Source organism: Bubalus kerabau, chromosome 6 (genome assembly GCF_029407905.1).
Source record: "Bubalus kerabau isolate K-KA32 ecotype Philippines breed swamp buffalo chromosome 6, PCC_UOA_SB_1v2, whole genome shotgun sequence".
NCBI classification, from domain to species: domain Eukaryota; kingdom Metazoa; phylum Chordata; class Mammalia; order Artiodactyla; family Bovidae; genus Bubalus; species Bubalus kerabau.
In genome coordinates this window covers 112705543-112728362 of record NC_073629.1, presented here as the reverse complement: position 1 = coordinate 112728362, position 22820 = coordinate 112705543, and the positions used below count along the sequence as shown (strand labels likewise).

Sequence of the window (22820 nt, the reverse complement as noted above, 5' to 3'; positions counted from 1 at the left end):
TATTCTTTCTTTTTTTCATTTCTCTGCTTCTGTACATACACCAGCACCGATTCTGCTACTTGGCACTCGGTAGGTGCTTAAACGTCCTCCTGGTGGAGGTTTTGCTTTTATAAGATCAGCCAGAGCTGCACAGCCATGCTGAGGTTGTGGGCCATGGGACAGGGGATGGAATGAGGGAGAGGCCTGAGGATGCAGGACAAAGCAGCATGGTAGGACTCCTGCTCAGCAGGGACGGTCATACACGCAGTGAGGTGAGTGGGCCAGAGAGACAAAAGGACAAGTGTGAACTGTTCCCCACTTCTGCCTTGGGCCAGGTTTCTCTTGTCCTGTGACACGTGGATGGAGCTTCCAGACAGCCTGTGTTGACATTCTGGAAGCACCACAGGGCTAAGAAGGAGTTAGTTCATCATCGCATTCTTAAGTGTGAGATACATCTAGCTCATGATCTGAAACTTAAAGACAAGACAGATACTAATCCATCATCCTACTTTCTTCTTCAGCATGCCCCCAGAAAAGGGAGCATGAACCCCATTTTGTCTATGGGGAAACTGAGGCCCAGAGTGAACTGGAGATTTATTTGGTCGTGCTGTGGCAGGAACCCTTGGAACCAGGCAAAAAGTCCCTCTTCCTTTTAATTGACTCTCCCACCTCTCTGTTGTCACTAGGATTACGACTCTGAGAGCATGACTTGGCCCTGGTCCCACCCGCTAAACTTGTGACGGTGGCGAAACACCGCCTGGGTGACTGCCGTGCAGGTGTGATGAGGTTGAGAGTGAGGGCGTGGGTGGCAGAGATGCAGGGCCAGTGATGACGCCCATGAATAGGAGGGTTCAGACAGCCCCAAGGCCCTGGAGAGTGGGGGCCCATGGGGGACCCTTAGTGAGCCCAGAGCTTGGAACTCTGCATTAGGGGACAAGCAAAGTGGTAAAAAAAAAAAAAGAAAGAAAGAAACCTGCCTGCCAATGCAGGAGACATTAAAGATGTGAGTTTGATCCCTGGGTTGGGAAGATCCCCTGGAGGAGGGCATGGCAGCCCACTCCAGTATTCTTGCCTGGAGAATTCCCATGGACAGAGGAGCCTGGCGGGCTGCAGTCCATGGGGTCGCAAAGAGTCGGACATGAAGGAAGCGGCTGAGTACACACGAGGGATCACCTGCAGAGCAAGAGGCCTCCTACCAACACAAGTGGGCAGCGGCCGGTCCCAGGCCCTGCGCTCCCCGCTCAGACACAGCAGCTCCTCACTGCCCCGCAGGGTGTACCCGGGGTCACAGCTGAAGGACACGGAGCTCCCAGCGAAATGGCCTCCATCATGAACCTTGTAGCCAAACTGGGGGGTTCCTGGGTCCTCACATTTGATGAGTTCAAAACCTGGGGAAAAGAGAAAAAAGTGAGTGTGATACGCCCAGCACAACCACATCCTGCAGCCCATCCCCCCCTCCCAGAGTGTGCAGGTCCTTAAGAAAGCCACCAGCACGTGTCTCATGGAGCATGGCTTCGGAGCCACATGACTGCTCAGGTCAGGGTCTCTGTTTACAGAGTGTCCCCCCTTGCCTGTCACTGTACATAAACGACTTCACTTATTTCTTCCAGGACAGCTTTTAATAGTTTTCAGGTATAGAGTCTGGATTTTCTGGGTTTTTTCGGTTTGTTTGTTTGAGCCATACCATTTTGCTAGCAGGAGCTGCTTTCCCCGTTTTGCTCACTGAGACATTCTGATAGGAAATATGGAAAAGTCACTTTGCATGTATGTTTCACAGCTCAGCTTCATCCTGCTGACGTATATTGAATGAGCCTGGAGAAGGAGACCTCTGTGAGCTTACACAGAGCTCTTCAGGCACAGTGGTCACCTGGGTCAGCGCTTGTGTTCTATTCACAGGATTCCTTTAGGGACGAGCGACTATGCATTTCACAGCTGAGAATACTGACTGCGGAAGGTCACACAAATTGCTTCAAAGTCACCCAATCTCAGGTGATAGAAATGGAATTGGAAGGCAACTCTACCTAATCCTCTTCCATCGACGTGCCTGCAGTAACAGGCACAGACCACGTGTCCAGGCAAGAGGCATTTTGGGTAGACTCATTGTGGTTTTTTTTTTTTTTAACACTTTTATAGAGATATAACTTACATACCAAACACTTGCCCATCTACAGTGTACAATGCAGTGTCTTTTAGTCTATTCAGAGTTATGTGACTCTCAGCACAATCTACTTTTAGACACTTTCATCACCCCGAAAGGAAAATGAATTTTCCCCAACTACTTCATCCCCAGGCAACTAACAATTTCCCTCCTGTCTCTGTGGATTGGCCTATTCTGGACACTTCATATAAATGGATCATGCAATACATATGTCCACATGTACTGTGATGGGCTTCTTTCGCTTAACATCACGTTTCCAAGGTTCAACCATGTTGTAGTATGGATCAAAACTGGATCCTTTTCTATGGCCAAATAATACCCCATGGTATGGGTGGATATATTACATTTTACTTATCCACTCATCAGTTGATGGATACTCACTGGATTTTAAAATAGCCTATAAAAAGCACATTTCTTTGTAGCTACTGGGCAAGTAGAAGCTCAAATCAATGAATAAAACAGCTGTGAAGCCAAAGAATGGAGATACCACCCCAAGTATTCTGTAGCTGTGGACCAACCTTGGGTGTTTTCTCTTTTTGCAATCTCAGGAATAAGGGAGGGAGTTAGTCAGGAACAAAGGGAAAGAGTCAACACTTGACTCTTCAGGGAGTGGTAAAAAAAGAACATAATTATCCATTGGTGCTTGCATTTTTTACATCTGACTGTAGCTGAACATTATTTTATAAATGTCATGATTAGGAAAGGCTATCTTTGGTTGATTTAATTAAAAGACTCGGTGCTTATTATTTTTAGTGAGTTAAAGGCGATGAGTGAGTAAAAGGCGCGCTGTAACTCTGAGTTCAGTTAATCATGGGTGTAACCATGGAGCTGTATGCCAAGTAGCAGCTTATCCACATCACGGGCACAGGGTCTCAGGGAAAACAATCAGCTAAGTGTGCACCAGTTAGAAAAAATCAAACCCACTAATTGATGGGTGATGTCCCGGAGCCCAGCCTCCCAGTGTGCGGAACCAGGGAGAGCCTGATTTCATGGTCCATTCAGAAGTGAGAAAGACTTACTGGAAAAGTGCAGCTCAAAGCCCTTGCTGGTGTTCTCAGCATCAGTGATGAAATCAAGCCACAGACTGCTGGACGTGCTATTCAGTGTCACCCCCAGCAACTCGGTGCGGCTGAACACCCCGAGCAGACGGGCAGAGTTGTTATTGCCATCGTAGACCTGGACACAGGGGAGACCCCAACCCCATGTTATCAGCATGACTTTATCTGGAACAAGAGCTCCCTAACCCACAGCCCACATTCCCAGAGTTCAGCACAGACAACAACTGTTAGAGGGGCACTGAGTCCCCAGATGCAAGGAAGACAGCAGAGTGGAGTTGGCCATCATGTGGGTTATCAATCTGTCTCGCCTCCACTTGGTACCAGTTTTGTGCTAGGCCTATCTTGGTGTGCATCCGATCTCTAGGAACTGCTTGCTATTCTAACCTTTCCAGGAGAGTTCTAGTCTTGTTCCCCCAACCCCCATATGGCACCAGCTTACTCTTCAGCAGCTTGGGGAGGCCAGGTTGGGGCAGCCTGACTACCCAAGCCATCTGTTTCTGCAGACCCATAGGCTGCAAGCAGAGACATTACTTTGCCAACAAAGGTCCATTTAATCAAGGCTATGGTTTTTCCAGTGGTCATGTATGGATGTGAGAGTTGGACTGTGAAGAAAGCTGAGCGCCGAAGAATTGATGCTTTTGAACTGTGGTGTTGGAGAAGACTCTTGAGAGTCCCTTGGACAGCAAGGAGATCCAACCAGTCCATTCTAAAGGAGATCAGTCCTGAGTGTTCATTTGAAGGACTGATGCTAAAGCTGAAACTCCAATACTTTGGCCACCTCATGTGAAGAGTTGACTCATTGGAAGAGATTCTGATGCTGGGAGGGACTGGGGGCAGGAGGAGAAGGGGACGACAGAGGATGAAATGGCTGGATGGCATCACCGACTCGATGGACGTGAGTTTGAGTAGGCTCCAGGAGTTGGTGATGGACAGGGAAGCCTGGCGTGCTGCGATTCATGGGGTCGCAAAGAGTTGGACACGACTGAGCGACTGAACTGAAAACTGAGGCTGCAAGCATTTGGCATTTCTGCACTGCAAGATACCCTATCCTGTCCTTCCATGATCTGAGGCACCCAGGAGATGAGATAGTTGTCCTCCTCCCTAATCCCACCCTGGTAGCTCAGTGGTAAAGAATCTGCCTGCCATTGCAGGAGACACAAGAGATGGGAGTTCGATCCCTGGGTCGGGAAGATCTCCTGGAGTAGGAAATGGCAACCCACTCCAGTAGTATTCTTACCTGAAAAATCCCATGGACAGAGGAGCCTGGTGGGCTACAGTCCCTGGGGCATCAAAGGCAGATGCAGCTGAGCACACATGCACACTACCCCCACCCCACTGTGGCAGTGGCCTGGGTCTCACACTCTGCAGGTCCAGGGCCCTGGGATCCAGCAGGATGGAGTTAAAATGTCCAGGGTGTCAGATGTCACATATCTTCCCATTCCCCAAGCTCAGCCTCTGCCCCTTCCCTCCTAAAATGAGGGCTCCAGCCAGGGCCTGCTGGGCTAGCCAGGGGTGGAATCATGCAGGCATCTGGCTTCCCTGACTCCCATCTGTCCCCTGAACTTCTGAGCACCGGCAAAGACAACAATCATCAGAATAATGAACTGGCTCCCCAGGTTCCAAGGTTGCCGCTCCTTTCCAGATAATTGTGCAAATAACAACAGAAGTTGTGATTGAGTGAGGGACCCCCTGGTGATTTGGTAAATATCAAAGATGGGATCTATGGGTGGGTGATGAATATTTGTGCATGGCACAGGATGTGGTGCCAGCTGCCAGCAAATTGGAACAATATTTCCATCCTACTATTTATGAAGCAAAGCTTTCTAAAAGAAGTCATCCTTCAAGCTAACAGTGCTGTATATTACAGAGATTTGTTCAGGCCCCTGGGAGCCTCAAAAGTCTGTTTCCAGATCCTGTATGCAATTGTTTTATGTCATGGATAGACTGGGAGAATTCCGGAGCGCCGACAGATATAGAGATGACACCAATTCAAAGAGTTTCGCTCACTGTTACATCCAGATTGCTATAAAAATATTTTTACCCATTAACACATATCTTTTCTAATTGACTGATCAAGGAATTAGTCATCAACATTTGTTAGCATCACAATCAGAGAGACAACTAGTCACTATATGTTTCTTAATGGAAGACACCAATAACTATGGGGTCATTTTGTCAAAAGAAAAATTAAACCTGACTAAGATCAAGCCACTGTATCGAATTTCCAAGTTATAGGAAATATGGAGGACAGAGGAACATATGAAATGAATAAATTACAAATAAACAAACAAGTCACAAATAAATAACAAGTAAATTATTCCCAGGTGGCTCAGTGGTAAAGAATCTGCCTGCCAATGCAGGAGATGTGGGTTTGAGCTTCCTGGGTCAGGAAGATCCCCTGGAGTAGGCAATGGCAATCCACTCCAGTATTCTTGCCTGGGAAATCCCATGGACAGAGGAGCCTGGTGGGCTACAGTCCATGGGGTCACAAAAGAGTTGGACATAACTTAGTGACTGAACAACAACAACAAAAAGAGAAGAGATGGAGGTAGAAACCTAAGCACAAAAAAATACTTGAGGCAACTCATCTAGTGTGTAGATTTTATTAGGATCTTGATTCAAATAAAGTGCAAAATTTAAAACTATTGATAATATTGATAATATGATCATATTTTTTAAAATGTAAATATAATTATGAATTATATTTAAAAATGTAATTGTTGGCATATCATTGTCCAGAATATGAGGAAAATGCCCTGGTACATAAGAAGCACCTAATAAATGTATGAAAGAAGTGAAAGTGTTAGTCACTCCGTTCAGTTCAGTTCAGTAGCTCAGTTGTGTCCAACTCTTTGCGAGCCCATGAACCACAGCATGCCAGGCCTCCCTGTCCATCACCAACTCCCGGAGTCCACCCAAACCCATGTCCATCGACTAGGTGATGCCATCCAGCCATCTCATCCTCTGTCATCCCCTTCTTCTGCCCTCAATCTTTCCCAGCATCAGGGTCTTTTCCAATGAGTCAGCTCTTCGCATCAGGTGGCCAAAGTATTGGAGTTTCAGCTTCATCATCAGTCCTTCCAATGTCACTCAGTTGTGTCCAACTCTTTGTGACTCCATGGACTGTAGCCAGAGAGGTTCCTCTGTTCTTGGGATTTCCCAGGGAAGAATACTGGAATGGGCTGCCATTTCAAATAAATAATACAATAGCTTCTTTTAGTAATTTTGTCTTTAAATCCACCTGGAATTTTGGCATATGGTAAAAGATAAGATGGGCTTCCCAGGTGGCGGTAAAGAACCTGTCTGCCAATGCAGGAGACCTAAGAGACACAGTTTGATCCCTGGATCAGGAAGATCCCCTGGAGAATGGCATGGCAACCCATTCCATTATTCTTGCCTAGAGAATCCCATAGACAGAGGAGCCTGGTGGGCTACAGTCCACAGGATCACAAAAAGTTGGACACAGCTAAAGCGACTTAGCATGCACAAAAGATAAGATACATTTTCTTCCTTGTCGATTAGCCATTTTAACCAATTAACTTTGTAAATATTTCACCCATTATCAACTTTAAAGCCACCTTTATCACATATATAGTTCAACAATTTTGGGGGTTAACTTTCTATGCTACCACAGTTCTTTCTTTGTCTATTCCTGCACGTGAGCTGGACTTCTGAGGTGGTGCTAGTGGTAAAGAACCGAACTGCTAATGCAGGAGACATAAGAGATACAGGTTCAATCCCTGGGTCAGGAAAATCCCCTGCATGAGGGTCTGGCAAGCCATTCTAGTATTCTTGCCTGGAGAATCCCATGGACAGAGGAGCCTGTCAGGCTACAGCCCAGTCAGACATGACTCAAGCGACTTAACATGCATGTACATGAGCTTTACTGTTTTAATTATGGTAGCCAGTACTCTTGCCTGGAAAATCCCATGGACAGAGGAGCCTGGTAGGCTACGGTCCATGGGGTCACGAAGAGTCAGACACGACTAAGCGGCTTCACTTTCACTTTTCACTTTCATGCATTGGAGAAGGAAATGGCAACCCACTCCAGTGTTCTTGCCTGGAGAATCCCAGGGACGGGGGAGCCTAGTGGGCTGCTGTCTATGGGGTCGCACAGAGTCGGACACGACTGAAGTGACTTAGCAGCAGCAGCAGCAGCAGCTTTGTAATATATTTAATATTTAGTAGGGCAAGTCCCCTCTCATTTGTCTTCTTTTAACTTAAGAAATTCTTCTCTCATATTTATTCTTTTAGATAAACTCAAGAATTTTCTCAAATTAAGAAAAACAACAACTCAAAATAATTTCTATAATTCTGATTAACATTAAATATATAGATTGATAACAGAGAAAACATATATCTACATGATATTAAGTCTTCCTCTCTGTATATATGACATCTGATTCCATTTAATAAAGTTGTCTTTTATATCTCTCAGTAAAAGTCTGTACTTATTCCTGGGCATTTTAATATTTTTTATTGATTTTGGCATTTGGGTCTTTGTATGCATTTATTTCCTAACAGAATATTGCTTGTCCATAAGAAAATGGCTGTGATGGTCCAGTTCATCATTATATATAGGTGATGGATTTATCCCTGACAAATCTGAGAGAATCTGCACACAGCCAGTACATCTCACCTTCTTTTTTCTCTATTAGATGCTTCCACTTTTTTTCAGCTTTATTGAGGTGTAATTGACAAATAAACTTGATTTTTAATATGCATGAAACCACTACGTCTAATAAGACAGGTCAGCAAGATGGCTGCCTTCAAAATGAATATGTTAAGTGGATCGTGTTTAACACACAGTTACAATGTAACATTCCTGCAAACATTGCCGCATGCATATCCGCTTACACTCCTATTCAAGTTTCTCCAGGGCATACATGTAGAACTAGAATGGAGAAGCAGGTCACACAGGGAAGGTACATCTTCAACTTTGTTAGATATTGTCAGTTTGCTTACCAAAGAGTAAACCAATTTAATCTCTCTACCAGCAACGTATGGCAGCTTTCATTCCTTTATATCTTAGCCAACCCTTGGCTATTTTCAGGAACTCCAAAATTTTCCAATATGATGAGTGTGAAATGGTTTCTTGTTTTAATTTTTATGTCCCTGGTTGTCATCAAAGTGGAACATCTTTTTGTATGTTTATCAATTCTACACTCCTCTTCTGTGAATTGCCTGTTCATAGACTTTATTCAGCCCTGAATATGAAACCTCTCTGCATTTATTTTAGTTTTATGTCCTTCAGAATACAGTTTTATAATTTTCTCAGTAAATATTATACACATTTTTGTTAGGCTTATTCCTAGGTGTCTATTTCTATTTTTGTTTCTATTATGAGAACTCTTCCCCCTCTCTTATTACATGTTTGAATTGGTTGTAGAAACATCAGTGGCTTTGCTAAATTGTCTTATTGGTTCTGATAAGTTATTGGTTGGTTGTTTTGTATTTCCCAAATAAGAGACAATTAGGATATTCCCTTCTAATTGTTATAGCTTATTTGTTCTTTTCTTTGTATAATTGTAGTGGCTTAGAAGTGAATACTATTGATGGTAGCAGAACAACTGATCTTGTTACTGACTTTACTGGTAATCCTTAGGAAGTTTTGTCATTAAGTATAATGTTTGCTCAGAGAAGGCAATGGCACCCCACTCCAGTACTTTTGCCTAGAAAATCCCATGGATGGAGGAGCCTGGTAGGACTGAGCAACTTCACTTTCACTTTTCACTTTCATGCACTGGAGAAGGAAATGGCAACCCACTCCAGTGTTCTTGCCTGGAGAATCCCAGGGACGGGGGAGCCTGGTGGGCTGCCGTCTATGGGGTCGCACAGAGTCGGACATGACTGAAGCGACTTAGCAGCAGCATAATGTTTGCTACAGGTGTTGGTAGAAATTTTTTTTTAATCTGATTGGGAAAGTTCTGTCTGTAGCTTTATGACATATTTTTGAAAATCATGAATGAGTACTGACTTTCATCACATGTTTTGGGATATATTGACAGGATCTTATATTTTTCTCTCCTGGAGGAAATGGCAACCCACTCCAGTGTTCTTGCCTGGAGAATCCCAGGGATAGGGGAGCCTGGTGGGCTGCCGTCTATGGGGTCGCACAGAGTCAGACACAACCGAAGTGACTTAGCAGCAGCAGCAGCAATCTGTTTATGGGCTTCCCAGGTGGTGCTAGTGGTAAAGAACCCACCTGCCAACGTGGGAGACATAAGAGATGCACGTTTGCTCTCTGGTGCTGGCAAGATTCTCTGGAGGAGGGCTGGCAACTCACTCCAGTGTTCTTGCCTGGAGAATCCCATGGACAGAGGAGCCTGGTGGGGTATAGTCCATAGGGTTGCAAAGAGCTGGACACGACTGAAGCAACTTACTATGTAAATCTGTTACTAGAATAAAATTGCTGATATTTGACAGCCCTTGACCTACTAAAAAGGTAATTTCACATGGGTTGCCCAGTAAATAAAATTAGGAACTCTTCTAATATTGACACATTCTTATATTCCTGGAATCCATCCCATTTGGTTATTTTTGTTTTAATGTGCAGCTAGATTCAACATGATACTGTTAGGACTCCTGGTCTATGATCATAAGTGAATATGGCCTAATACTTTATACTGTCCTTATTCAGTTTGATATAAAGTATTTTTACTTGTCCCATTTAAATGGGTGGGGAGATGAGTGCTAATTTTTCTCTTTTCGACACAGTTTGATTATTTTAGGGATTAATCATTCCATGAAGTTTTATGAGTTTATCTGTAAGACAGTCTAGGCCTGTGCACTTTGAGAGAAAATATGGGAGAATTCCCATGTTTTAAGTGGCTATTAGTTTATTCCAATTTGTATTTTTTACTGATATCAGTACTTTTTATCTATAAAATTTTTCCATCTCATTTAAGCTTTCATATTTTTTGGCTTATGCTTTTCCTAAATATTTTCTAATTGTTTTCGTAATCTGTATCTTATCTATGACTATGTTTCTTTCTCATTATTAAAATTATATATTTGTGGCTTCTTTATTCCTTGATTAGTCCTGCATATTCTGTCTAGAATTCTGTCTATTCTATTCTGTAATTTAATTTTTTCCTTTTTTCAGTCATTTTTTCTTTTATCTTTAAATGTATCTTTCTTCTACTTCCTTTGGATTCATTCTATTATTCAAGCTACCTAAACTCTTATTTATTTTTAATCTAGCTGATATGCCAGAGAGTTACAGAGGTATATTAAATCTTCTACAATGACTGTGACTTTATTAAAATTTTTTACATTTCTAGCAATTTTTAATTTATTCATGCTATGTTATTTGGCACATAAAGTTTTACTGTGGATTGATTGTACATTTTATTAGTATAAAAAAACTCTCTTTTTCATTTCATTATGAGATGAGCGAAGAGTTCTCAAATTTATCGTATAATAAAGTGATTTCATTTTTCTGTGGTTTACCATCTTCTGCTCATTGCCTCCATTCCATTTTTAATTGGGTGATCATGTTTTTCATCTCTGTTCAATCTTTCCTCATCTCAGATTGCTCTGTTTTCATTATTGCTTATTTTTGTGTCATAAATATAATATCCTCTCAAATCTTGCTAAGAATACAAATTAGAAGCTTTTAAAGTATTTTTTTTTTTCCTTTGTTGCTTACAGAGGGGGCAATTAAGTCTGACTCCTCAGACAGGTCCCATCTTCTGATCTACTGAATATTTGTACATATCCGGTTCATTTTCCTGTTGGCAAATCACGACAGAGGGAGAAGAAGAATGGACAGTGGAAAGACTCAGTCATCTCTAAGGGGGGGAAGAAGAATTAAGCCAGAAGAGGCCACAACATAGTAGGAGCCTCTCCTGGTGCTAAAGTGCGTGTGTGTGAAGGAGTGTGTGTGTGTGTGTGTGTGTGTGTGTGTGTGTGATTGTGGCAGCCTCTTCTCTAATAAGCCTGCCCACTCTTGTTAGGTGCCAGCCAAGGCATTGCTCTGCTTTATCCTGTTTGCCAACAACAGCCAAATAAAATTCAGAATGTTGTGCTGTGAGGGAGCTTAGCTCTGGGAGGTCTCTCTGACCAAGCGCAGTTTCCAGAAGCACTAGTGGGATTGAGACCTGGCTCCTGCCAACAGTGCCATGGTGTGTCCTTGGCTCCAGACCCTGCTGTTCTGTGTGGCCTCAGATGCATCTGTCCTTGAGGTTTCTAGCACTTAATCCACAAGAAAAACTTCACTTATGTGAAATACAATTTGATCAGGCCCTTTCTCAATCTGGACCCTCTTTGCAGGGTATTCCATTTGGCAAAACTTTCTTTAAGTTGTATGTGAAAGGCCCCCTTACCTAATTCCCCCTGTTTTCATGTCCCTTTAGTCATTTTCATGGGAACCTACATGTAGAGGACGTAGTTATATACATGGGCTTTGTGTCCCATCTTGAACTGGGAGTTGTCTTTCCACACTATGGCACTGAGAGGCCCTTCCTGTCTTGAGGATATCAGAGGTCAAGGTTTTGGTGGGAACCTATATAGGATAAATCAGGTAGTTCTGGGAGACAAGCTGGAGTATGTGCAGGGTGAGGTCTAAGAAACATTCAGTTATTAAAGGTAAGGAAAAGACCAGGAGAGGGGAGGGTCACAAGAGCCAGAAAACAGTCATTTCATAGGTTAGAAATACGAGAGCGTATGACAGGTTTGGAGGGTTGATCAGACGCATGTGTTTGGGAGATGATGGGTCTCCTTGGGCAGGAAGGAGTCCAGGTACACGTTGGGGCTTCTTGGGAGGGTCAGGTGTGTCCTCGGGACTGGAAATACACTGATGTTCTGGCAGATTACACAGGGCAAGGGCAGGATACTTCTGGGGGTGACTTGAGGTGCTGCTTCCTTTGGGTCAAGGGAGATGAGAGTGACAAGGGTAAACGGCCCTGCCGACGCAGCTGACGGCGGCTGCAGGGGCAGGCTGCCACTGTGTGTTTCCTTTTGTTCTCAAACCGCTGTGTCCCAGGCTCTCCTTGGGAGGGCGAGGGTTCTGAGGTGAAGAGTTAGAACGGGAAACCACACGACCTCCCGGGGTCCTGCCCTCTCCCTTCCCCAGACCCCTTCTCTGCGGAAGCTCTGGTGGATACAGGATCATGTGAATAGGTCAGAGCCACAGCCCAGTCTCCTAGGAGGACCCTACAGAGGCCTAGAAATCGGGAAAGATGCTCTTCAGCAACAAGGTCAAGCCCCGTATTAGAAGGCTGGTGGCAGGGTCCCTGGACAGGCAGCTGCAGAGACCAAATCTGAAGTCTTGGGAAGATCTCTGCAAGAAGCACAGAAAACCAGCCCTTCTCTCCATAGCCCCAAAGAACCATCTGAGGTCCTGATGCCTGCCTGAGCCCTCCCTGACCTCTGACCTGGGGATAATGCCCCAGGTCCCTCCCTTTTGACCATGAGTGCATTCAAATGTCTCCCTGTGGTCTATTAAGCCACACCACTTGACGCTCAGGCAGAACCCAGACAGTGCAGTGGGGTATGCACGCCTGCTGATCATGTCTTAAGTGAGCCTCTGAGTCCAGACCCTGGAGAGGGTGCTCGGGCCCTGGTCACGCTCCACATGACCTCCACCCACCGAGGAAGGGACCCCTCTGCTGATCCTGGCAGGCCACATGCACAAAACTGCTACTCACATTCCCCTCAAAACCTGAAAATTACATAATGCCTCAAAAATGCCTTCTTTTCCTGCACGGTGAACAACAGCTTTTCTCTAAGATGTTCTCCGTATTGTCCAGCTTTCATCAATTCCGTCTGGACTGCTAGAGCGAGGAAGTCACCTGGCCTTGCTGTCCCTGGGTGTGTCCTCCAAGGCTCTGCTGTAGGTGATGAAGAAATGAACGGAGAGCACTGAAGCCAGGGGGTGCCTGAAAACACAGCCCTTGGGAAGTACAGGGCCTGGGTATCGCTCACTTATGGGGAGAGGCACACTGCCTTTCTGTGTCTGGGGAGCTCAGAAGTTGAAGAGCAGAGCTGAAGGGACCAATGATAGGGCCCCACTCCCTCCTGGGCCACTACCATATTCTGTTCTATTTCAGGCGTATCTGGTCCCAGCTGGTCATCGCATAGTATGACCTCTTGGGTTTAAGAATAATTAGGTAAGACTGAGAGAAACCTTCTGAACACACAGACACACACACACAAACACATGCCCCAGATGGGAGGGTCAAGAGTATCATCTCTATATACAAAGCACAGTATACTCATTATATCTAGAGAGAGTCCTAAGGGGTGGGGATTGCTTAATGGTTTCTCTCTGGATTTTCTAGAGCCATGACCTTTGGTTGTTGCTAACGTCTAGACTTCTCTAGTTACAGCGAATAAAACTATTCTAGAATATGCAAAAAAACAAAAGTTCTTAGCCTAGGATGAAAATGAACCTACTCCATGTGAGATTTTCCTTACAGTCCCTTTTAATAAGGCAGCTCTTTGATAAATTCTCCAGAGTCAAGACTTTGGTTACATACATACACACATCATGTATTATTGGAGGTACACAGTTAATCACACACACACACAAAGAAACACAAGTCATATGTATGTTCAGTGTCTTAACAAGGCCTCTGCGATAAGCCTCTGTTTAGTCCAAATCCTTTCACCTCTTTCTCTTACGGAGATCCTGAATTCACCTTCTTTAAGCCCACTGCCACCTGTAGACCGCCACCATGGAGCACTGAAGCTGCTGAAACAGCCAAGCCATTTACAGAAACATAAACTCAAAACATACACAGATGCACCCACGCAAAACACAAATATGCATAGACACAGATCCCCCAAACCAAATACACACACAGACACAGATGCACACACATCAAGAAATGTACGTATAAACAGACGGTATCCACACGTATTTATGATTTCTTCCTTATCCAGGTTGACGGTCAGAGTTCATAATGGAAAACCTCATCCACTGACCTGCTACCCCAATCCATCACATACATATTTGAGAGCTGTTGGCTCCTACGCAAACTCTAAATCCACGTTCTTTAGAATACATGCATCTACCCTTCTCTCTTAGGTTCTCACTTCTCCCGGATGAGTGAGGACAATATCTTGGGACTCAAAGGGGAAGAAGAGAAGCTAAGTCCTTCGCCCAGAGATAAATGGGCATGGCGACCACACTTTTGCAGCCCGTGACGAGTGTACACTGTGACATCTCTCAGTGTTACCTTGAGGACATCGCCTTCAGAGAGTTCAAACGCCTTGGCTTTGAGCTGAATTCCCTTCCCTGGCTGGGTCTGGATGGAGTAGATGCACTCGTGGTTGTTATTGTAGTTCACAGGAAAGTTGGGGGACAGCAGAGTGCCCTGAGTGCCCGTGACCGAATTCCCACACTCAGCTGGAAACAGAATCACAATAATAACAGGTTAATGCCAGCCAGCTACATCCGGGATGCAACACACAGCACTGGAGAACCCCAGAAGACGACAAGCAGCTCGCCTCTCTACCTGCCGACGCGCTGGCTCACCTGCCCATTTGTCTGCCTGTCTATAGGACTGCTGATCAAAGTGTTTTTTTTTTTTTTTTTTTTAACACCAGACTACCTGCAGTTCTTCTTGGTCCCTTTACTTCTCTCCTTCAGTTTGTCTTTCTTCTTCAGGGACAGAAACGAACCCACCAGTCACCCTCCACTTTTAAAGTGTCATGAAGCAGCTTCTCTCCCATCTGCCCATATAGTATCATAGCAACAGAAATGACCAAGGAGGGCATCAGCGGAAGCTGGGGGCCACCAAGTGAGGAGGCATGCAGCCTTTCCGTATCAAAGGATAGCAACCAAGAGGGGACACATTTGAATAATAATCACTAGCATCTCCCAAGCTTTACAAAAACGTTTCAGCCATTAAACACAACCTGATTATCATCCCTGTTTTGAAGATAAAGACTCGGTACTTAGCAGTTTAGACTGTCTCTCAATTCAAGAAGAGGAGGGGGCTGACAACTCAACCCTCTTGATCCTAGAATTCAGGGCCTCCGAGGCTCTGGAGAAAGGTTTGGTACAGACCCATGGAAACCCTGTTTCATGCAACAGCTAATGAATTCACACCTTCCTCTCAAAATCTGTCTCTTCCTCCAGAATTAGTCATTCTTTCCCCATTGTTCCCATACCTTTATTTTTAGTACTTGACTTGTTTGTTAACATTTCTCTCTCCTCCACTTCACTGTGGATGCTTTCAGACTTGGTCATATTTCTGCACCCTCAGCACCCACCCATTCACTTGGCGCCTGGGCAGGACAGGCAGCAGTGATGAAAGGGGAGGTATCGCAGGGCAGGCTGTGTGCTGAAAGACTCTGCAGTTGGCTCCCTAGGGGCTTCAATAATTAGGAAGCCACTTCCTAGGCTTCCCTGTGGCAGAGCATCTACCAGATTGCACCCTGATAGCTTGTTACTTGCCTGTACCCCCTACCCAAACTGTGAGTTACTTGAAGGTCAGGGTCATGCTTAATGAATCCATGAATTTACAAGGCTTGACCCAGATTGTCTGTAAAATAAATATTTGCCAAATGAATGAATGAATAAACATGGAGGACGCTGACCTCAGAGGATGGACAGCTCTAAAAATTAGATTCTGGAAGGATATAAATACACATCCAGATGGCAGGCCCATTATTTGTCTGGACATACGGGGAGTCTGGAGCAAGGCTTGAATCTCTGAAGTTGACGGTAGCAAGTCTGCTTTCTCCAAACTACTCCTCAGTGTCCCTGTTCTAGGCACAGCCATTGGCTAGAAGGGCCCTGAAATCAACCAAGGGGCTGCTGACCACACATTCAACTCCGCTTGTCTAAGCCTGGAGTGTCCTAGGCCACAGCAGTGTGGAGGGAGCATGCGATGCAAGAAAACTCGGAGTGGAGCCTCTTGTGGGCTTAGTTGTACCGTTGTGTGTTCTCTTGTCCCCAGCGCTGCTCCTCAGACCTTTAAAGATAGGGATCATGGTCCACCCACCAGTCTCTACTTTTTCATCCAGCCCTACTCCCTGGGTTCTTTTCATTTCAGGACCAGCTTCAGCTTCCTAAGACTTTACCTTAACCATTTCTGTGGACATGTGTTTGTATCTCTCTGACAAGTTCCTATGCTGAAGCCCAGGTCCCCAGATATGATGCGCTGAGAGCCCTCAGGGTGGGGTCAGTGCCCTTAACAGCAGAGGAACTGAGCAGAGCCCAGGCCGTGGGACAACACAGCAAGAAGGCCGCTGTCTGGCAGCCAAGGGGAGGGCCTCCACCTCACACTGAACCTGCTGGCACCCTCATCTGGGACTTGCTAGCTTCCGGATCTGGGAGAAAGAAATGTGCATCGTTGAGGCCACCCACATGCTGCTATTATCTTACAGCAGCCCAAAATGAATAAGACAGCCATCATTTGTCTTGGAGGAGAAATCTCGCTTTGCAGGACTTTCAACTCAGCCTGTTTGCAAAGTGTTCAAACATGCGTAATGAACGTCTTGGGCTGGGGCATAAAACTAAAGCGGGGCTGGTAGATAGGAACCCTGGGGGCCGCTGATAGTTTAGGTGGATATTATTTCTAAAGTGTGGATATATTTTGGGTGCCCTCTGATGAAGGTGGGTATTTGGGCAGGGTGTGCTGAAGGATGTGCATGTTTAGACATGTATTATTCCTCAGTCCCATCACGTGGGCAGCCCTCTGAAGCAGCTCTCTATCATCTCTGGGGTCACACAGTATTCCCTTCTGTCTAGGGAATGGCATGTGGTGCAGTGGGATGAGCACGGACTTTAGACACAGACAGACCAGTTATATCAACTCTCTGAACCACTGTCTCTTCATCTGCCTTCAGCTGGACAATAACAGCATCCACATAAAGCTAGAGAGGATTCAGCTATGAAATTTTAAGATGAAAGTGTGAATATATGGGCTTCCCAGGTGGTGCTAGTGGTAAAGAACCTGCCTGTCAATGAAGAAGACATAAGAGATGAGGGTTCGATCCCTGGGTTGGGAAGATCCCCTGAAGGAGGGCATGGCAATCCACTCCAGTGTTCTTGCCTGGAGAATCTCATGGACAGAGGACCCTGGCAGGCTATGATTCATAGGGTCATAAAGAGTGGGACACAACTGAAGTGACTTAGCAGCAGCAGCAGGTGAGTATATCGGAAGTGGTTTGCACCTGGCTGCAAATGTAACTGCAGCCATGAAATTAGAAGATGAAAGCACTCCTTGAAACGAAAGCTATAACAAACCTAGACCATGTATTGAAAAGCAGAGATGTTACTTTGCCAACAAAGGTCCTCATAGTCAAAGCTATGGTTTTTCCAATAGTCATGTGTGGATGTAAGACTTGGACCATAAAGAAGCCTGAATACCAAAGAATTGATGCTTTCGACTTGGGTTGCTGAAGAAGATGTCTGAGAGTCCCCTGGACTGCAAGATCAAACCAGTGAGTCCTAAAGGAAATCAACCCTTAATATTCATTGGAAGGACTGATGCTGAAGCTGAAGCGCCAATACTTTGGCTACCTGAGGCGAAGAATTAAGTCTTTGGAAAAGACCGTGATGCTAGGAAAGATTGAGGGCAGCAGGAGAAGGGGGTGACAGAAGATGAAATGATTAGGTAGCATCACTGACTCAATGGACATGAATCTGAGCAAACTCCAGAAGATAGTGAAGGACAGGGAAGCCTGGTGTGCTGCAGTCCATGGGGTAGCAAAGAGTTGGACATGACTTAGCAACTGAATAACAACATAGCACCTAGTAGGCCCTCAACAAGTATCATTCCTTTCTCTTCCCATCTAACGCAGTGAATCTGCATAGCTTATCTACTTTCATTTGGAGCCCTAACTGCCTGGGCTCTGGCTGTCAGGAAGCCCATGAAGCTTCCTGGGAAGTAGGTGTTAGTTGCCTGACATTCACAGTGCCCTCGCTGTTCCTGATGCCTCTTGCTCACCACCTAGTTCCTGAGAATTGGTTTGTGTTACACGTGGGCCTTGGTGTAGTTTGGCACTTCCTTTCTGCCCCTGGCTTGCTGCACAAGAGCTGGAGGCCATTTCTGCCCCAGCATGGCTCTCTCCTCTGTCCCACATGCCCAACTCCTTGATAAGGAGGGAAAGGGGGCCAACAATTACATTTGTTGTTCACTTTGTTATTATTACATCAGGTCCACCTTGGCCCATCAGGCCTTAGACCCAGGAGGCTGGGGACCCCTGCCGTAGAGCATGCGGAGGGAAAGGGGTCCTCCTTCAGAAGGACCCCTCTGCCAAGGCCTTTTTCCAGGGCACCAGGGAGTGTCCAGGAGGTAGAGGGACATGGTGCTGGCTCCTGGGAGAGCTTTCAAAGCATTAGGGGAGGTGAGCAGATGCATTGAAAAGTCAAACACAAGCATAAATGAAAACAAATAAACATTCCAGAGAAACACACAGTCATCTGTGCTGGCAAGTACTATGCTGATTCAGGCATCTTCGACTTCTGTCATCCCATCAGAAGAGGTCTCATTATGTCATGTCCCTCAGTCTGGGGCACCCCCCAAGGTGGAGAGTTAGGGCTGCTCCATCACATGGGGCTCCCAAGGGCAGGGTCATTCTGCAGAATGGGGTCCTCTGGGGTCAGGGCTGTCCCTTCCACCTCCAGTTTAGGGGGCCCTGAGGTCAGGGGCTGCTGTATTGCCTGCCATACCATGAATTAGAGCCCAGAGCTGTTTATCTCCTTCTCAGCAGGGCATGTTCCTGGTAAATCATCCAATTTACACCTCCAGTGCATATGGCAACCGGGAGCATCTCCCGAGTGGGCATTCCCATGATACCTCCAGCCTGAGGCTCTGTTGCGGGGCTGGCAGTAATTAGAGGTGATTATAATTGCTATGCGGTATTAATGCATACAAAACAGAAGACAAATGGAATAATGAAAATATTGTGAGGTGCCATGAACAAACAGTAATTGGAATAATAAGTTACAGAATGAGTTTATGGAATGAGATCGATGAGGTGAGAGCTTAGGACGTGAGCACATCTGCGGTCCTGGATAATCCCATTCAGGAAAAACTCCTCTCAGAACCACTGAGCTGAAGACATTTTTTCCAGAGAAGAAAAGAGCTGCTAGCAGCCAGGTTGAAACTGAATCTACGCAGCGGGAGCTACATGTGTGTCTGCTTGTATGCACAGGTCAGGGTGGCCGCATGCTCTACGGCAGGCGTCCCCAGCCTCCAGGGTCTAAGGCCTGATGGGCCGAGGTGGAGCTGATGTAATAATAACAAAGTGAACAACAAATGTAATGCATTTAAATCATCCTGAAACCATCCCCTGCATGTCGGTCTGTGGAGAAACTGTCTTCCACAAAACCAGTCCCTGGTGCCGAGAAGGCTGGAAACTGCTGCTCTGGGCTGGGCGGGGGGGAGGGGGGGGGTGAGGGTGGGGGTGGGTGGAGACTACAGGAGAAAGAATAAAATTTGAGATCACTTAATTGATCAAAAATGGGATTTTTCATCTATTTGTCTTAATGCTTCCCCTCTGAGATCGTGCAAGGTTATTGGTTGTTGGTCATTGATAAATTATGATAAAAATGTTATTGGCCAAAGGATAATCATATGGCACCCTGCTGATTTATGTAAACCATGCCTTCTAATCTGGAGTAAAGCCTGTGAGCTGGGTATTGCTATCTCTGCTTTATAAATACAGAGAAGCTGGGGCCGATGGGATTGGGTGGCCTGCCCAAGATCCAGTGGCTGGTAAATGGCAGAACAGAGAACTGACCTTGCGCCCATGTGATCGGCCGGCCCGAGCCCAGCCCATCTTGCCATCCTGTTTATGACTGTCCCCTACAGAGGCCCCAGGGCTCCGTGGCATTGTCTCAGGCAAGGCTGATCTCATGGACCCTCAAGACGCCAACCCCTGTTTCAGTCAGGGAAGTGCTGTCTTGATCTGTTTGGTATTTTGGGGTTTTCTTTAACATTGAACATGAGTTCCTAGTGGCTAACAGTGGGCATGGTAAGTACTCCATTGAGCCAGCCTGTGTCCATCTACCCCATGGTGTGAGTATCGAGCAAGCAGGGCATGAACTTTATATGCGTGGGACAGCCAGCAACTGTCCCAGCTCCCTAGAGTATCACCCCATTTCTCTGCACCCTCTGGGCCTGGGGCTCTGAAGACTCTTCTCCAGCTCCTTGGCAACGAGGCCGGCAGGGCCTTGGGTCACAGGGCTCTTGGTCTCAACTGCATCAGCTACCTCTTTAACCTCATCATCTACTGTTTTTCCCATCGCTCACTCCAGGCTGGCCTGCAAGCTGTTCCTGAAGCAGTGAGCATCCTCATGGCTCAGGGCCTTGGCACTTGGCCCCCTCGTCTCCCGTGAATGCCTTGGGATCTCCTTGGATGCCTTCAGATCTCTACTATATACTGTTAACCTATCAGAGAAGCCTTTCCTGATCACTTTTTATAAACACTTCCCATACCTTCTAAGCTGACTTACTCTTTCTCTCTAACCCTCAACACTGCCTGCCACACTACACACCCATGTGCTTGTAGCCCATCTCCCTCCACCAGAATGTGAGACCAGGGGTGGAAAGGCTCCCTCTGTGATGTTCAGTTTTATATTCCCAGCGTCTAGAAGCATGTCTGATCTGCAATGGGTGCTCTAGAAATGAACTTAACTCTTGCTTCCCTCTGCCCTCTGTCCTCCCCAGTTGAATGGATGGAGTCTTTCTGGAAAGTCTCAAAAGCTAGCACCCTCACTGAACTAGTAAAATCAGCCCTCTCTTCCACCATATGGGGCCTCTTCATGGGCAAAGGTCATACCTCCTTCCCACAGGTCCACCCACACTCCACCCAGATTTCTCTGCAAGAGGCTTCCAGAAGCCATGGGAACGTGCGTTAAGGGTGGGAGTTAATAGTACGGAAGTTGATTTCATCCGAGTGCCTCCTGTGGACCCGCTTTGTAAAGGTCAGCTGAGGCTACCAAACAGCCCATGAGGCAGGAGTTGACTGCCATCCCTCCTGTACAGATAAGGAGGCTGGAGTGGAAGGAGGGTAGACCACCCCCCCGAGGTCCCACTGCAGGTCACCATGTGCTAAGACTCTTCTCAAGCCCAGTCCCATTGGCCTCTTGGCCCACGTGTGTTCCACCACCTCACAGCAATCGACTACAGTTCGGCCAACCCCCTTAGTGAAGCAAAATGAAAGCACGTGACCACCTACCAACACACCTTGGCAGAGGCGAACTCCACAGGCGCCGTCTGCCCCCCAGGCACGTGATGCGGGCCGTGCCCTCCAGACGGTACCCGGGGAAGCAGGAGAAGGTCAAGGTGTCACCTACGCCGAACTGCAAGCCCTTCCGGATGCTGTAGGCTGGGACCTCTGGCTCCTCGCAGGGTTCCAGGTCATACTCTGGAAGGGAGGCAAGAGAGCTGGGGTCAGAGACAGAGGAGGGGCACACAGAAAAGACGCCAGGGAGAAGAGGGCGAGAGAGGAGGACAGACAGAGGCACAGGATATGCAGGGATCCACGAAAGGCAAGGAGAGGAGAGAGAACTTGAGAGGGACAGAGGCAGGGGAGAACAGGCAGGTTGTGCTCCGGGCGGTCTGAGCGCTTCCTAGCCAGGAGGAGTGGGAGAGGGCACTGTGTTTCTGGAGGCTTGCTTCCCAGGGGGATTTATGAGGCAGACCTGTCCCTCCTCTAACCTTCATCTCCACATGAAGCCCAGCTTCAGGCTTGCAGACCCTCCTGCCTCTTTCTCCCTGGATACCGAGCCAATTCAATTCAATTCAGCCTGGTTCTAGAGGGGTCAGAATGGAAGACCCAGCCTAGGGCAATTTACATTGGGAAAAAGAACCTAAGAGCTGAATTTAGTTAAAGCTGTGCCTCAGGAACACTGACACTTGAGGCAGATGGCAAGTGTGATGGAGTGGCATTGCCGGACCAGGGACCGGCCTCTAGTGACTTTATGTCTCTAGCGATGACACAGAAGTACCTCTCTCCTTGTCCTCATGGGCAATGCCCTTCTGGGACACTGTACCCCAGGGCTCCGTGTGGTTCGGGAAAACAGACGGGATAAGGCAGATGGGGGTGGCTCAGTGGTAATGAACCTTTCTACCAATGCAGGAGCCATAGGAGATGTGGGTTCTATCCCTGGATGGGAAAGATCCCCTGGAGGAGGAAGTGGCAACCTATTCCAGCATTCTTGCTTGGAGAATCCCATGGACAGAGGAGCCTTGCAGACTGCAGTCCTTAGAGTTTCAAAGAGTTGGACACGACTGAAGTGACCTAGCACGCATGCAGGCACAAGGCAGGCTGGCTGGATATGTCCCATCAGCCAGCACATGGCAGGAGGCATCTGCTGGAGGGACGTTGCGGGGCTGAGCTGGGCCATGTCCCATTTCCTAGAGGTCAGATATCTCTTGCACATCCCGGGAAAATCTACCTGCTACCTCTGCTCCTGGATGGGAAGGAGGGTGCTCTGGGAGCAAGTGAAATGAGCCACAGAGGAGCAAAGGGTCCTCTTTCCTCCCTGAATGCAAACTGAAAAGCTTTCATTTCAGGATTCCTAAACACAGTGAAAATTATCCATCACTACTAAATTAGCGTTGGTGAAGCAGCCTCCGAATGAGACTAAAACACTCCAACGTGTTAATTTTCATCTCCCTTCTTTTTCTTTGTTTTTGGAAATTGCTGTGGTTGTG

At 46.6% G+C, this 22820-nt stretch overlaps 1 protein-coding gene across 2 annotated transcripts in view; it reads right to left on the bottom strand.

The window, feature by feature from the left end:
• The window catches only part of CSMD2 (CUB and Sushi multiple domains 2), a 683179-nt gene that overhangs the window by 190637 nt on the left and 469722 nt on the right, over window positions 1-22820 (bottom strand). For both annotated transcript variants that reach the window (XM_055586466.1, XM_055586467.1), the window contains exons 21-24: window positions 21340-21528; window positions 14379-14548; window positions 3157-3313; window positions 1176-1367 (exon numbers count right to left, since the gene is read on the bottom strand). In XM_055586466.1, coding sequence (XP_055442441.1) covers window positions 1176-1367; window positions 3157-3313; window positions 14379-14548; window positions 21340-21528 — 708 coding nt within the window. The remainder of the gene's footprint in view (window positions 1-1175; window positions 1368-3156; window positions 3314-14378; window positions 14549-21339; window positions 21529-22820) is intronic.